The 16,732-nt window shown below is 37.6% G+C and overlaps 1 protein-coding gene across 1 annotated transcript in view; it reads right to left on the reverse strand.

Annotated features, from left to right (window-relative positions):
• The window catches only part of LOC150087510 (lysosomal cobalamin transport escort protein LMBD1-like), a 104,882-nt gene that overhangs the window by 58,899 nt on the left and 29,251 nt on the right, over positions 1-16,732 (reverse strand). Inside the window, exons 3-4 of the mRNA XM_090372106.1 lie at positions 15,063-15,126; positions 2,733-2,830 (exon numbers count right to left, since the gene is read on the reverse strand). Of these exons, the coding sequence (XP_090228232.1) occupies positions 2,733-2,830; positions 15,063-15,126 (162 nt within the window). The remainder of the gene's footprint in view (positions 1-2,732; positions 2,831-15,062; positions 15,127-16,732) is intronic.

Here is a 16,732-nt window from a genome sequence, read left to right on the forward strand (position 1 = left end):
AGTATTTTACTAATTTTTAGGGAATAAAGCACAATTACAAAACGAGGTGGCACGCTTGATACACATAAACAAAGCTGCGCGCGTGTAGCAACTGAATAAATAACACCGTAAAGGCCGAGATACACTATTAATTAACACCTCACATTTTACTAAAGCACATTTCTGGAGGTTACTACCATAAAACAATAAAAACAATTTCCAGTTGCGTTTCTGCTAGTGGAATCTGTTATAAACTGGTAGTAAACTCCATCTAATTGCATTTGCGATTATACCGATAGCTGGAATTGTGTTGGTTTTTACGTTATTATGGTGAAATGTGTTTCCCCTTCACTGATATAAAACATAAATACATTTTCAGAATCTTCTTCATTCCTATCGTGTTGCGTTCAGTTGGGGTGATTCCGCGTTCGACTGCCATTTCTTGTAAACACAAAGGCGAATCGTGTATAAGCGAATTCGGTTCGTGTTATATAAGATAATGTTCCCCTATTTATAAATCGTGTATGATCGAATTCGTGTAATGCAAACACGTGCTATACGAGGACCGACTGTATATATATAAATATAAATAAAAAAAAATGTCTTGGTTATGTTCTGTTCTGTTCTTCCATATTAGGGATATCAAAGCTTTGCATCTCTTGCCTTGAAGTGTATGTGGACCAAATCTAGAAAATTTTCACTGAAAATTCTTTAGTCACTGTCATAATTCCGAGATACAATAAGTGTTTAGGTTCTTTCTATCAATGACAGTTATTAGCTCATGATTATTTCTATGATAGAATTAGGTGTGCATGGTGGTAGTAGTAGTGGCGGCATGTGATGCAAGAAAGCATGTCTATGAGCTTATGCAGCATCAGCCAAAAAAAAAAAAAAAAAAAACACACCATTCCTTCCAAATGCCTGTCCAGTTCCTCCTTAAATTTATTCAACCTATAAACTTCCACAACGACAGATGGAAGTTTGTTCCAGCAATTAACCACCTGCTGGCTAAAGGCAAATTTCCGCACATCTAATCTACATCTGTCTTTTCTTAATTTGAATTTATGCCCCCTTAGGTTCATAATCTGAACAAGTGGAAGGATCCCATCAGAATTCAGCGTGCTCAACCCATTCAAGGCCTTATACACCTCAATCAGATCGCCGCGCAGGTGCCTAGTCTCCAGCCACTGCAATTTGCAGAACTTAAGCCTCTCTTGGTAAGAGGATCCCTTCATTCCCCTCACCAATCTTGTTGCCCTTCTCTGTACACACTCAAGTAAATCTACATCCTTCCTAAAATGAGGCCTCCAGACCTGTATGCAGTACTCAAGGCATGGCCTGACCATTGCCTTATACAGAGGGGCAATCACCTCCTTTTCCCTGATAGCAAAATTCCTATATATCATTGACAAAACCCCATGACCTGCCCTGGCAGCCTGTCTGCATTGCTCAGAAAACTTCATATCTGCCTGCACAATTACTCCCAGGTCTTTTTCATTTTCTACCACCTTAAGTGTAGTACCACACAGTTGGCACATTTCTCTGGGTATATTTATAGACTACGAGTATACAAAACACTCAGTATATACCTCCATCCCTTTCAACTTAATATATTCTATTAGGTGACAGGAAAACCCATTGCTAAACATTTCCAAAATTCATCAAAATCGTGTTCAGTTGAACTATCTCTGTGACAGTGACTTTCCCATCTACAAGGATGCCTTCCAAACATTTTTGGATCTTATCTGTCACTGCAGGAGGAAAGCATTACAGGTCACTGTCTTTCATCAATGCTTGTCTCTTTGTCTCTCTCTCTCTCTCTCTCTGTTTATATTTCTTCATCCATCTTCATATGTTGCTGACATCAACTGTCTTTATGCTACACATATTGGACAGTGTGTTATGGATGCCATTAGTGATGCATATTTTTTTAAGTATGCAAACCTTCATTTAAAGTAAAAAGTCCAGGTCAACTTTGTACTGTTTTGTATATACACTGTATAGCTTATATAATAAATTAATAACAAATGAAGTATAGTAATATATCATGTTAAAATATTGCCAAACCTGTCAATAAAATTTGTGAAATTGTCTGAAATTTGTGAAATTCCTTTCTGACATTTGTATCAGTGCTATACTACACATCAAAATACTAAAATTGCTATTCTACACATCAAAATAATCAAAACTATAGCATGTAAGTACTATAGTATTCGTTAAGTATCAAAATTAATAAGAAATATGCAACTAAATCATGTGCAATGGAAACACTATAATTTTATGAAAATAAAAAATCGTACTGTGCTATACTGTTCACCAATACAATAGATAAATGTTGGAAATTATTATTTTATTTCTTATTCATTTCACTTTTGACGATTGAATAAATCTTGATACTATTGAGTAGTACACAATAGTATCAAGTTTAACAAAAAAAAAATTGTGCTGTTTTGCACTGTTCACATACTGAACAGTGCAAATTTTTGTTTTGTACTGTTTTGCCTGGCTGTTGAAGTTGAGCAAAAATTTTGTAAGAATGATATTTGTAAATTGGATGTTTATACATTGTCATATCATAACAATATATCTATATTGTTATCATATGACAATGAATGCAATTTATCTTTAATTTCAAGAAACATTTTATTTTCTCTGCAATATGCAACAAATTAATGGTAGTTATACTCAAATACTAAATTACTATTACGAAAGATGGCAAGATAGAGAAGGGGGAAAAATAAAACATTACTTACATCACATGTTTCTCCACCATCATCATCCTTTTCTTCATATGCAAAATACACAAAGGGTAGAAGGAAAAATACAAAAAGCAGCATAACAGCATACAAGCCTATATAAAAATAACAAAAAATTACAAATGCAAACAATGGTGCCAACCAAGTAAAGATCTAAAAGTCACAAACCAATCTGTACTGATTTCAAATAAATAAATAATGATTAAACTAGGGGGCTTTGCCCTCTGCTTGCTGCGCTCGCTTCTTTTGATAAAATAAAATACTTACAGGAGCTTCCAACACTGTGTGCGTCTCTTCCTTGGCTATGAATACATAAATATGTTACATATGGAAATCAAGAATGGTATTGTGTGATCATGCTAGATCAACAAAGCGTGTACACGAGGTTTATCTAGCATGATCACGTTAAAATAGAAGCTTGTTTCACCACAGTAAAACAAGCTTCTGTTACATATTTTAGTATTTGCTACGTATTACCATGTAACCTGCATCCCTCTTCTCCATTGGCTGAATAAATATCACTAAGAGGAAAATTATTTTAATGTAGAAAGATATTAAATATAATAATTAAAAATATAGTAGACCCATGATTATACAGAGTTTTTGGGAAATAAATTTTCCTGGTAAATAAAACTCTGGATAACCCACAAAGTGAAATAACTTGTATATGACCTTTAAATGTGATACAAATGTAAATTCATTTATATAAATACTGTATTCATATTTATAAAAGTATACTGCAGCATGAGATTTGACAAAATTTCATACAAACAAAATATTAAAAAAAAAGAAAGAAAAAAAAAAGGGAAATAATGAAGTTTGCCTTCCTGTAAATGGTGCTGTGTAAATTTCAGAGCATGATCTTATCAGCAAGAGTCTTCTTGTCGTTCCAGGAAGTTAGATGAAGATATACTCAAGTTGACACTTCAGCACCTCTCTTCATGTTTACTGATGAGTTGAAGTTTGTATTCAATATAAAGAATAATCCTTTTCCATTTTAACATGATGGATACACTGGGATGCAAATTAAAACAACTTGAAGAAGTTAACACAGTAGGCAGAAGGTTTCTGAGGAATTCAAGGGTCTAGCCTACATGTAGATATGTATAGTATCTTATGTAGGTTGGCACCCAAACGTCAGTTAAGCCTACTTGGTACACTGTGATGAATACAGAACTTTGTATGTAAAACGTGAGAAGTGTGTGTGTGTGTGTGTGTGCGCGCGCACGCACGCATGCGTTATAAATGTATTGTTTAGCTATACCACAACTATATCACAAAAGGTGATATAGTTGTACACGTTGGCACGAATGATATTAAGAGTAGGAGACCGGCGGAATTACTTAGCAAGTACAGGTCACTGCTGAAAAAAAGCCGTGAATTAGGGTTGAACTTGAAAGTGTCTGCAATTCTGCCCAGACACGATAGGAGGGAGTATATGATGAGAGCCTTGTCGATCAATTCGGCCCTGGAGGGATTGTGCAAGGCTCAAGGGGTAGAATTTTTTTCAGCCTGGACTGTACTTGTTAACAGGAGAGATTGCTTCTACAGGGATGGGATACACTTAAATAGAAAGGGTGCAAGAATTTTTGCTGATGCTGTCGAGGCAGTGTTAGGTGGGTCGGAAAACTGCTAGTTGGGGGGGATACAAGGACTAATAGATTAACAGTAGCCACTGGCAGAGGTGGAAGTGATTCTTGCACTGCTTCTATTGAAATGAGCAGAAGTCTGAAAAACAAGATGCAGGATATTTCAGAGACTGCTGGTAGTCATTGCGTTACAAGTAAACACATGGGTTGTGTTAGGGTAGCTAAGAATAGAAACAGGTGCATGTATACCTGCGTGTACACCAATGCTAGGAGTTTGGTAAATAAATTTGATGAATTTGAGGTATTGCTCAAAACATCAAAGGCAGATATTGTTGGGATATCAGAGACGTGGTGTCACACAGATATAAGTAATGCGGAACTGGAATTTGGGGAATACAATGTGTATAGAAAGGATAGACAGGACAGGAGGGGAGGAGGGGTTATGCTATTAATTAAGAAACACATAAAGTCCAAGGAAGTGAAGCCAGTCGACATCGATGGACAGGGCAGTGCCGAATCAGTTTGGTGTGACATAAGCATAGGGAAATCAAAATTGAGAGTAGGAGTGTGCTATAGGCCTAATGACTCTGATGAGTATAATAAGATATTGTACAGGGAAATAGAGTGGGCCAGTAAATCAGAGAGTCTTATAATGGGGGATTTTAATTTCCCAGATATTGACTGGAATTTGTGGGTTGGTCACTCGCACACTAGCAAGGCTTTTGTGGATTTATTGGATGATTGTTTTCTACACCAGCATGTTCGTGAGGCAACAAGAGGGAGCAATACTCTTGATCTGATTATCAGTAGTGACTCTTCATGCATTAAGAACCTGCAGATAAATGAACCACTAGGTGGCAGTGATCACAGTGTGTTGAAGTTGGATTTACTCAAGGAGGTAACTACCATCAGAGGTAAAGGGAAGGGTTTTTGTTTTCGTAAAGGCGACTATGATGGTGTGAGACAGTATTTAAATTCTATACAGTGGGACCAACTGATGATGTTACCAACAGCAAACTCAAAATGGGAAGCATTCAAGGAACTAATCTTGGAGGCTACCAGGCTTTACATACCAACTAAGAAATATTGTTCAAGGTTTAGGCCTAAATGGTTGTCAGATGAACTAATGAGACATGTGGCAGAGAAGAAAAATGCATGGGATACATATAAATTAATGGGTGACATGGAAGCCTATGATAGATATAAGTTGGTCTGTAACCAAGTCACAAAGGAGATTAGGCAGGCAAAGGCAGACTACGAAAAATCCTTGGCAAAGGATGCAAAGAAAAACAGAAAAGAGTTCTTTACATACTTGAACTCGAGAAGGAAAGGGATGAATCAGATTGGTCCACTGGATATTGATGGTTCAACAGTTGAGGATCCTGCTCAGGTGGCTAACAATCTAAACGAGTATTTTGCATCTACATTCACGCATGAGGAGTTATTCAGGAAGGAGAATGATGTAGGTAAAGTAAACATTGGCAGTGAGCTGGATGATTTTGTAATAACTGAGAGGAAAGTGGAGGAGAGATTGTTGAGGATAAACATAAAAAAGGCACCTGGGGTGGATGGGATCTATCCAGTTATATTAAAGGAGGCAGCAAAGGAAGTATGCAAACCCCTAGCCATAATTATGAGAGCTTCTTTGGACTCAGGGGAGGTACCCATAGACTGGAGATGTGCAAATGTAACCCCAATTCACAAAGGAGGATCAAAGGCTGACACAAGTAATTATAGACCTGTTAGTTTAACTTCTGTTCCAGGTAAATTAATGGAGGCACTGGTTAAAGAAGCACTGCAGGATCATCTAGACAAGAATTCAGTTATAGCTCAGACGCAGCATGGTTTTGTTAAGGGCAGGTCTTGCCTGACCAATTTGATTGGATACTATGATGTAGTCACAAAAGAACTGGATGCAGGGAATAACTTTGATATTATATATTTGGATCTTAGAAAGGCTTTTGATACTGTTGCACATGGAAGACTGCTGCACAAATTGGAGCAGTGTGGCATTGGAGGCAAATTGCTGCTATGGATAAGGGGATGGTTGAGTGGCAGAAGACAGAGAGTGGTAATCAATGGACACTGCTCAACGTGGACTAATGTTATTAGTGGAGTTCCTCAAGGTTCAGTGTTGGGTCCGTTGTTGTTTTCGGTGTTTATGAATGATATTGATGATGGGATATCAAGTTTAATGTCCAAGTTTGCAGATGATACAAAGGTTGGCAGGGTCGTCAAGGACACTACTGACGCTATGCTGCTGCAACAGGATCTGGAAAGGTTGAACAGATGGGCTGAGAGGTGGCAAATGAAGTTTAACATTGACAAATGTAAAGTACTGCATATGGGAAACAGTAACCCCAGAGCAACGTATCAACTCTGCGGTACCACACTGACAGTGGTGGAGAATGAAAAGGACCTGGGGGTAATTGTGCAGGGAGATATGAAGTTCTCTGAGCAGTGCAGACGAGCTGCAAGAGTAGCTCATGGTGTCTTGTCAATGATATACAGGAATTTTTCTAGCAGGGATAAGGAGGTGATTATTCCCTTGTATAAGGCAATGGTTAGGCCACATCTTGAGTACTGTATACAGGTCTGGAGGCCTCATTTCAAGAAAGATGTAGAGCTGCTGGAACGGGTACAGAGAAGGGCAACAAGATTAGTAAATGGAACAAAGGGTTGCTCTTACGAAGAAAGGCTTAAGTTTTGCAAATTACAGAGTCTGGAGACTAGGCACCGGCGAGGTGATCTGATAGAGGTGTATAAGGCCTTGAATGGTTTGAGCATGCTCAATGCCAATGGGATTCTTCATCTTTCTCAGAATAATCACCTCAGAGGGCATAAATTCAAATTGAGGAAGGACGGATGTCGGATAGATGTGCGGAAATTTGCCTTTGGCCAGCGGGTGGTTGGTTGGTGGAACCGACTTCCATCACTTGTTGTTGAAGTTGATAGCCTAAACAAATTTAAAGCTCAACTGGACAGGTATTTCGAACGAACGGAGGGGTGAAATGGGAGAGGGTTTTTTTTTTTTTTTTTTGGGCTGATGCTGAATAAGCTTGCTTTCTTGCATCGTATGCCTCTACTAATGCTAATGCTAATGTTTCTGGCTACTTTGCTACCAGGAAGGCAATCACCTGGAAAGCCTGCCCAGTGCATCTAAGCCATGAGGAGGTGGGCCACAACTACGAAAGAACCATAGCAGACCTCGATATCTCATACTGAATTATCCCAAGGAAGTTTGGGATCATTAAAAAAATAGTAATAAATAAATAAATAAAAATAATAATAATTGTCAAATTTCTATTGGTCTGATTTTAATGAAATTTGGCATGGTTTGACAAAATTTTTAAAAGGTCCAAAAAAAAAAATGTCACGAAAATTCATTTTCTGGGAGTAAAACTGTTATGTGTGGATGGACTGGTGTTGAATCCACAGTGTTTGCACTGGGTGGGGGGGGGGGGGGAATGTAAACTCTGGGGGTACATATAGTATATGTGTATATTTTTTTATTATGTAATATTTACAAAAGCCCAATAAAATGGAAACTGCAAGGTGTTTATTGTTTTATGGTTGTGATCTCGAGAAATGTGATTCAGACAAATATCACAAAGGCATTCAAAATTGATTCTTACAAAGGGTACTAGGAAAGTTTTGCAATACAGCTTTGTTTATTTAATTTTTTCAAAGTAATTTCCTCTACATTCAATACACCTCTCCATCCTCCGAAACCAATCTTTAAACCAGTTCTGCCAAGTTTCACTAGGGAGTAAAGCACACTCGTTGTCCCAAGCCCGTAGAAGGTCCTCATCACTGGAAAACCGCCTCCCTTTTAGCTTCATTTTCACATGCGGGAACAGTGCAAAGTCGCAGGAAGCAAGGGCTGGACTGTAGGGAGGGTGCTCGAGAAGTTTCAGTCATGTCGTGGTCAAATATTCGGTGCAGGCTTTGGCGCGGTGAGCTGCAGCATTATCGTGATGGAGGTACCAGGTGTCCATTCTTGACTTTGGCCGCAGGTTCTTCATAGATCCAATGACTTTAGGCAGGCATTGTTCAGTATACCACTTAGCTGTGACTGTCTTCTGCGTGTCCAAAACGACACGTTCCACAATTCCACTCAATTTGAAAAATACAGCTATCATTTTCTTCTTTACAGATCGGGATTTTCTGACAATTACGGGTGTGTCGTCATCATCAAAGACCCAAACTTTGTTTTGAGCCTTGGTCGGCAGATCGTAATAGTACAGCCAAGTCTCGTCACCTGTCACGATGTTGTTCACATACCGAGATTGTCCCTTATCAAACTTTTTTAACATCTCCCGGCACCAAGTCACACGTCGTGTCATCTGCTCTTCAGTCAGTTGATGCGGCATCCAGAGAGAACAAAGTTTCTTCACGTGCAAATGATCTTGCAGAATCGAACGAATTGCTGGTGCATTTAGGCCCAAAGTATCCTCTATCTGTTGGTAGGTCACTCGCCTGTTTTCGTCAAGCATTTTCCTCACAGCAGTAACGTTTTCTTCCGTAACTGACGTTCGTGGCCTTCCCGGCCTCTCAGAATCCTCCAGAGTGAAATTTCCCCTTTGGAACTCTCTATACCACCTGAATATCGTTGTACGATGTGGACAATCATCATCTAGTGCAAGAGTCATTTCTTCTAAGCACTGGTCTATGGTTAAACCACGCACGAAATTATACCGCAAAACTGTCCTTATCTCATTTCGTGACCACGATGCCATCGCAAGCACTTTACACTCTCACTACTAATGAATAACTGAGCCCATCGACTTGGCGCGGCGGCTACTATACACGTATAAACATGTCTCAACATGCAGCAACAAGCAGCTTCCTGTGATTCATTGTTGCGTCATATTGCAAAACTTTCCTAGTACCCTTTGTATAACTGAACATACGATTCTAATAAACAATGAAAATGTAATGCATTTTAATGATTTGATTTGGTTTTTTGCACTCATAATTGCTTCCTCACTTTATGAAATGCCCACTGAAACTTCACTGCCAACCAAACCCTAACTTCACTGAAAGAGTATTCCACCCCATCTGCATGACTTTGAGTGATCTTATTTGTAAAAGGTGGCAAGGATAAAATAATCAAAGATTGGAAATCCCTGTGATCAGCTGAATTTTCTCATTTCAGTTCCCACGTTTTCTTTGTTTCATTTTTCCATATGTACGTATAGCTTTATTATTTCTTTGTCCTTTGAAGGGCATTCATCAAGGTAACCTGGCAACGGATGATCTCACCACAAACTACGTATAGTACAAATACATATGTAATAAAAAGGTTATAAAATGTATTTTTGTAGGCTGCAAACCAAGTCATTGTCTTGTTTGAGGTATACAAATAAAAAATTAGCCACAAGTAGACTCTTGCTGTGAAAAAAAACAAATACAGTCGGTCCTCGTATAACACGTGTTTGCATTACACGAATTCGATCATACACGATTTATAAATAGGGGAACGTTATCTTATATAACACGAACCGAATTCGCTTATACACGATTCGCCTTTGTGCTTACAAGAAATGGCAGTCGAATGCGGAATCACCCCAACTGAATGCAACACGATAGGAACGAAGAAGATTCTGAAAATGTATTTATGTTTTATATCAGTGAAGGGGAAACACATTTCACCATAATAACGTAAAAACCAACACAATTCCAGCTATCCATATAATCGCAAATGCAATTAGATGGTGTTTACTACCAGTTTATAACAGATTCCACTAGCAGAAACGCAACTGGAAATTGTGTTTATTGTTTTATGGTAGTAACCCCCAGAAATGTGCTTTAGTAAAATGTGAGGTGTTAATAGTGTATCTCGGCCTCTACGGTGTTGTTTATTCAGTTGCTATACGCGCGCAGCTTTGTTTATGTGTATCAAGCATGCCTCCTCGTTTTGTAATTGTGCTCTATTCCCTAAAAATGAGTAAAATACTTAAAAGGTGTGAAAAGGAAGCGTCCTGGCTAAGACACTGCAGATTCAGAGAGAAAAAAAAAAGAAGCAATATCGATAAACAGAGGCGGACTGGGTCAAAAATTCTTACCCGGGAAAATTTGTAGTGGCCTCATACTACGGTTTATGGCCAAAATCACACCGGCTCCGGCCCACCGTGGTTTCCCCCGTAAGGCTTATGGCCAGTCCGCTTCTGTCGATAGAGAAAAATATGAAATTGTGAAACGCTTTGAGCGAAATGAAAGACCATGTGATATTGCACGTGCTACAGACCTAAATGAGGCAACGCGGAGAATTACAAAGAATGCAGAGAAAATAAAAACAACTTTCATAGCGGGAACAACTCAAAGTGTAATTAAAATCCATTAGATTAAGACACACAGAAATTGGAAGAGATGGAACAGCTGTCATCTCTTTGGATAGAAAATCAAACAAAAAGCAAGTTTGCTTACGATAGAAGCAAAAGCATTAGCAATATTTTATTACGACTTACGTATTATAAAATACGTAAGTATTTTATTACGACTATTTTATTTAATATAATAATTTTTTTACGAATAAAATACGTATTTTATCCGTAAAAAATACTTTTTTAGTATTAAAAAATACTAAAAATACTTTATTATAATATAATATTATTTTTATTACGTATTTTAATCGTTATAAAATACGTAAGTATTTTATAACGATTAAAATTACCCGATTATTTATTGTGTTTGGTAATGTTTTGGTTCCAAATGTGTGTTCAATCTTGGGTGGTCGGCACCTAACCCTACTTTTCCCATAGGGGCTGTTGTTTATATTGCACGATTTTGCATTGCACGAGGGTTTCCAGGAACGCAACTATCGTGCTATACGAGGACAGACTGTACAGGTGACCCCCGCTTAACACTGATAATTCGTTCCGGAAAAACAGAGCACTAAGTGAATCCGCGCTAAGCGAGCGCTGCATTCCCATAAGGTAACATATGCATTTGTGAGTTGCGGTCGGTGCCGTAGGATATTTCCTAATCAATAATACACGGTAGTGAAAAGATGCACAAATGTCGGTCAAAATATTTAATATTCAAATATTTATACATATAAAATATTCTCCATCACATACGTATATAATTATGTAGTAACTACTTATGTATCAAAATTAAACTTAAAATTCCAATTAAAATCATGAATTTAATTGATCTAAATTGATTTAATTTAACTGATGAATTTAATCATGAAAAATTTGTCGATTTTGGGTTGAATTTTGGCCCTCTTCCAAATAAACTAAAAGGGGTATTAATTTTAATCCCCCCCAAGCGTTACCACCCAACAATAAAGTCAACCAATCCTTCGCTGCTTTGAAACCTGGCATGTTTTTTTCTTCTTTCAATATGAAACTTCTTTTAGGCATTCGTTTCCACAAAAGTCCTGCTTCATATATGTTAAAAACTTGTTGATAAGTATAACACATAATACCCCTCTTCAATAATTTTAACAAGTTCTTTTTTGAAAGTTTTGGCTCCTTGATCTGCACTAGCGGCTTCTCCCTGGATTTTAAATCTATTCAACCAGCCCTTACTAGTTTTAAATGGGTCAAAATTTTTTTTTTTTAAGGTGAGTTTTCTTCAGATCATCATATAGGCTAATTTTTCTCTCTTTTTTATTATTATTATTATTTTTTTATAATATTTAACTTAACTGAATTCTGCATTGGATATTATCTTCAATAAAATTAGTTAGTGTTTACATTTCAATCCTAATAGCCGGCCTAGCACTAGTTGCTTGCAGTGGAACAGCTATCTTTCCCGCTGCTAAAATTAATTCTTTATTTTTTTTATAATTGTTCTTACAGTTAAACTTGCAAAGTCCTAAATTATGGCACACATCCGGTTGTCTTTGACCGGAATCGATTTGCTTCAAAACGTCTAATTTAATTTTCAAATTTAGTCTTTTTCTTACATTTATAGTTTTCGTACTGCACCCAGACATTGTTGCTTTTTCATTCCTGTCGGTCATTATTAGCTCTTCGAAAATGTAATTGCATTGGTTGCATTAATTACGATACAATGTTAAAGTAAACTGTCCATTACGCACAATGTCTAATACTGTACTGAGTGATGACTAGACTTCGGATAAATGCATATAACGCAAATATTACAAGCAATATACTTCATCATTTTTTTAAAATGTTGATCTTGTAACTACGTAACAAGTCACTGTACTGCAATTAAATTAGCGCGAGAGAAAATTTCACTCAGTGTAGAAAAATTTCTCAAGTTGGCCGGGGAAACGTTTTAACCGTATTTTTATATTCATTTTCAAGCTATCGACTCCATCAAATGAAACAATTTCGTTAAATATGCCAAAAATGCAATCTGTAAAAGAGCGTTATAGTCATCTGTGACAGCGTTATAGTCAGATATGGGTTATAATATAAGAACAGTTATAGCTCAGACACAGCATGGTTTTGTTAAGGGGAAGTCTTGCCTGACCAACTTGATTGGATACTATGATGCAGTCACAAAAGAACTGGATGCAGGGAATAACTTTGATATTATATACTTGGATCTTAGAAAGGCTTTTGATACTGTTGCACATGGAAGACTGCTACACAAATTGGAGCAGTGTGACATTGGAGGCAAATTGCTGCTATGGATAAAGGGGTGGTTGAGGGGGAGAAGACAGAGAGTGGTAATCAATGGACACTGCTCATCGTGGACTGATGTTATTAGTGGAGTCCCTCAGGGCTCAGTGTTGGGTCCATTATTGTTTTCTGTATTTATAAATGATATTGATGATGGTATATCGGGATTAATGTCCAAGTTTGCAGACGATACAAAGGTTGGCAGGGTTGTCAAGGACACTACTGACACTATGCTGCTGCAACAGGATCTGGAAAGGTTGAGCAGATGGGCTGAGAGGTGGCAAATGAAGTTTAACATTGATAAATGTAAAGTACTACACATGGGAAACAGCAACCCCAGAGCAACGTATCAACTCTGTGGTACTACACTGACAGTGGTAGAGAATGAAAGGGACTTGGGGGTGGTTGTGCAGGCAGATATGAAGTTCTCTGAGCAGTGCAGACGGGCTGCAAGAGTAGCTCATGGAGTATTGTCAATGATATACAGGAATTTTTCCAGCAGGGATAAGGAGGTGATTATTCCATTGTATAAGGCGATGGTCAGGCCACACCTAGAGTACTGTATACAGGTCTGGAGGCCTCATTTCAAGAAGGATGTAGAGCTGCTGGAACGAGTACAGAGAAGGGCAACAAGATTAGTGAATGGAACAAAGGGGTGCTCTTACGAAGAAAGGCTTAAGTTTTGCAAATTACAGTGTCTGGAGACTAGGCACCAGCGAGGTGATCTGATAGAGGTGTATAAAGCCTTGAATGGTTTAAGCATGCTCAATGCTGATGGGATTCTTCCTCTAGCTCAGAATAATCACCTGAGAGGGCATAAATTCAAATTGAGGAAAGACAGATGTAGGATAGACGTGCGGAAATTTGCCTTTAGCCAGCGGGTGGTTGGTTGGTGGAACAGACTTCCATCCCTTGTGGTGGATGTTGATAGCCTAAATAAGTTTAAGGCTCAGCTGGACAGGTATTTTGAACGAACAGAGGGGTGAAGTGGAAGTGGTTTTTTTTTTTTTTGGCTGATGCTGCATAAGCTTGCTTTCTTGCATCAAATGCCTCTACTAATGCTAATGCTAATGCTAACAGCGTTTCAGCGAATCAGCGTAAAGCGAACTGCATTATAACGGGGGCCTGCTGTAAAGGGAACCTGAAAATCATAAAGCAAACTGCCAACGATTGAAATAGTGGCTGCAGCAGACTCGTCTCTCTGTTCAGACACTGTTTAGCCCTTCCCTTGAAAGCTGCGGGACTCTCTAATTACAAGTAGCATCCATCACTGCGGAACCAATTCAGGCAAACCTATTCACAGCCTGTAATCCAGTTGTTGTCTTGTTTGCGATATACAAACAAAGAATTAGTTAAAAGTAGACCGTTTGTGTGAAACACTATCAAGAGATGGTTTGTGTGAAAATAAAGGGAACCTGAAAACCATAAAACAAAAATACTGACGCTTCAAACAGTGGCTTTTAGTTACAATTTGTGCAGCCAGAAATATTTCCTATTCAATTATTTTGAAAATTTCGTGTCTTGAATTTTAGTGATTTATTTTCACTTTAATCATGATTATTATTAATCACGATAATCCAAAAATCACCTAAAACCTTCTACATAACACTGGTGGTGCGAGTACCACACTTTGGGAAACATTGCTTTAATTGATGTGATTTTTTGTTTTGTGTTTATTTTTTTTTCATAAATTTACTGTATTCATGTTTTATAATTACAACATTGTGTAAACTGATAATATGTCCCCTAAAGAGTGCAGTAAGAAGAAAATTTCAATTAAAATTAAACAAAAAATGTGGCAAAAATTTAAACATCTGAGGCTTTGGAACAAATATTAAAATAAAAATTACTATTTTTTACTTGGTGGGGGGATTTTATACCACCAGGGATGAAACTCACCCCAGCCATCCCCTTGGATTCAACACTGGTGTGGACAGATAGACATGGTGAAGACAACAGGGGCATTATGCATGTATGCTAACATGACTAATAACAGGTTGGTTCTTATAACATCTGTTGACAGCAGCAGCAATATTTTTGAAATGCACTCTGTGTGAGTATACACATAATTAGTTGATATCAATTCAAAAATGGAAGAAAATATTGTTTTACACTGAAAGGAAAATCAAACTTACTGTAGTAAGTGTATATCACTGAATTTTCGACTGACTGACGGGTTTCATTGTCATTTGCCCAGTCCTAAATAAAGAGAATCATTATTTGATAATTATATAAAAGTAAGACTTCACAGTATTTTATATAAATATAATCTTTATACTTTGAATAAGCTACAGAAAGCTGCTAAACGGTATCATCATCACGCAGAAATACATCAAATGAAGTCATCTGAAATAAGAGCATAGTCAGAGATAGTACAAGCTGAAGTTTTATAGACAAGTTTAACCACTCTGTATTTCATTTGGTCACTGTCAGAAGATTCCAAGCCAGTCTCGGAGCTAACTGCTAGAAAGAAGAATAAGACTATAATGTACAACAAACTACCTCTTGTTTTGGACACTCAGGCTTGGGTCCTGGTCATAAGTAGTTGAAATTACATGTTAAACGACTTCCCCAAAGCAAACACTCTCTAGTGCAGATGCAGACACTTTGATAACTGCACCTTTTGATTTTTAAGCCTTTCTGCAATGGAAACAAAGGTTTTTTCAAGGGTAACATTTCAGAGGAACACGTTCATTGCTGGTGACATACATACACGCGTTTTCATAAGTCTTCATTTAACCATGAAGGCAAGTGAATGTCAAGGTTATTATAGTAACAGTGATACTAATTAGTCTTCTGATAGCCACAAATTACTTATGGAATAGATTGCAGAATATTTTGTTAGTACGCTCACCACTGCTGATATAGAATTTACAAACTTTGTTTCGACAGTCTGAAGCAGTTCCGCTGGAATTCACATCACTTAGCAGGGCAATAAAATTGTAAACTTGAGAGACGCTGTTGCTGAGAGAGAGAAAGGGGAGAATTTTAGTGTGAATGTGAGAATCAGTTGTAATACAGTACTGTATGATAAATTTCTTTAAAAAAAAAATTAACACTACAAATGGGCTCTAATGAATTTACATTTGCATTACAGTCCTCTAAAAATGCATGCTACATTAATAAAACTGTCAGTCAAACTTATTCGGACACTTTGATTGAAACTGCTCCATAGTCTATCACCACTAAACATATGGCATGTCTAGATCTTCAAAGTGTAAAAAACTGACTCGCATTATTGGCACTACTATCCATCTATTCTGTGAGGCTCAGTATTGTTTCCTCAGTATGTGGTTGTTACAGTACTGCAGTAAATTTCAAGTGGACAGATTCTGGATGATTGTGAAATTCTGTGCAGAGTTCAAGGCACGGGTAAGAGTTTACATACTCATACCCACCACTTTGCTTATTGGATGCTTGAAGTGGTGAACCACATGTTTAGTCTCTAAAGCAAAGTTTCCGGCATCCCCCTCCCCCCATACTTCTCCTTCAACCCATGCACGGTACTAAGTACTATAGGTTTTGATACCTTTCGTGTTTGGGGTTTTCATAAAAAAAAAAAAAAAACTGTATTAGAGTATGTCTAGAAAGCAGTTAACTTTAAAGAAAAAGAAGTGACAGAATATTTTAGAAAAGAAAAGTGTGGAGTTCATAAGTTAGCTCATCATTTCAAAATTGAAAAGACTTCAGCAGCAGCAAGAAACTTTGTTAATACAGTAGCATGGAAATGGAAAGCAGTACCATACATTTTCTCATGGCAAAGTGCCTTGCTGGATAAACTGATATTTGAGTTGTTTAGTCAGGT

Source organism: Mastigoproctus giganteus, chromosome 4, assembly GCF_048544385.1.
Source record: "Mastigoproctus giganteus isolate SK-2022 chromosome 4, ASM4854438v1, whole genome shotgun sequence".
NCBI lineage: Eukaryota > Metazoa > Arthropoda > Arachnida > Uropygi > Thelyphonidae > Mastigoproctus > Mastigoproctus giganteus.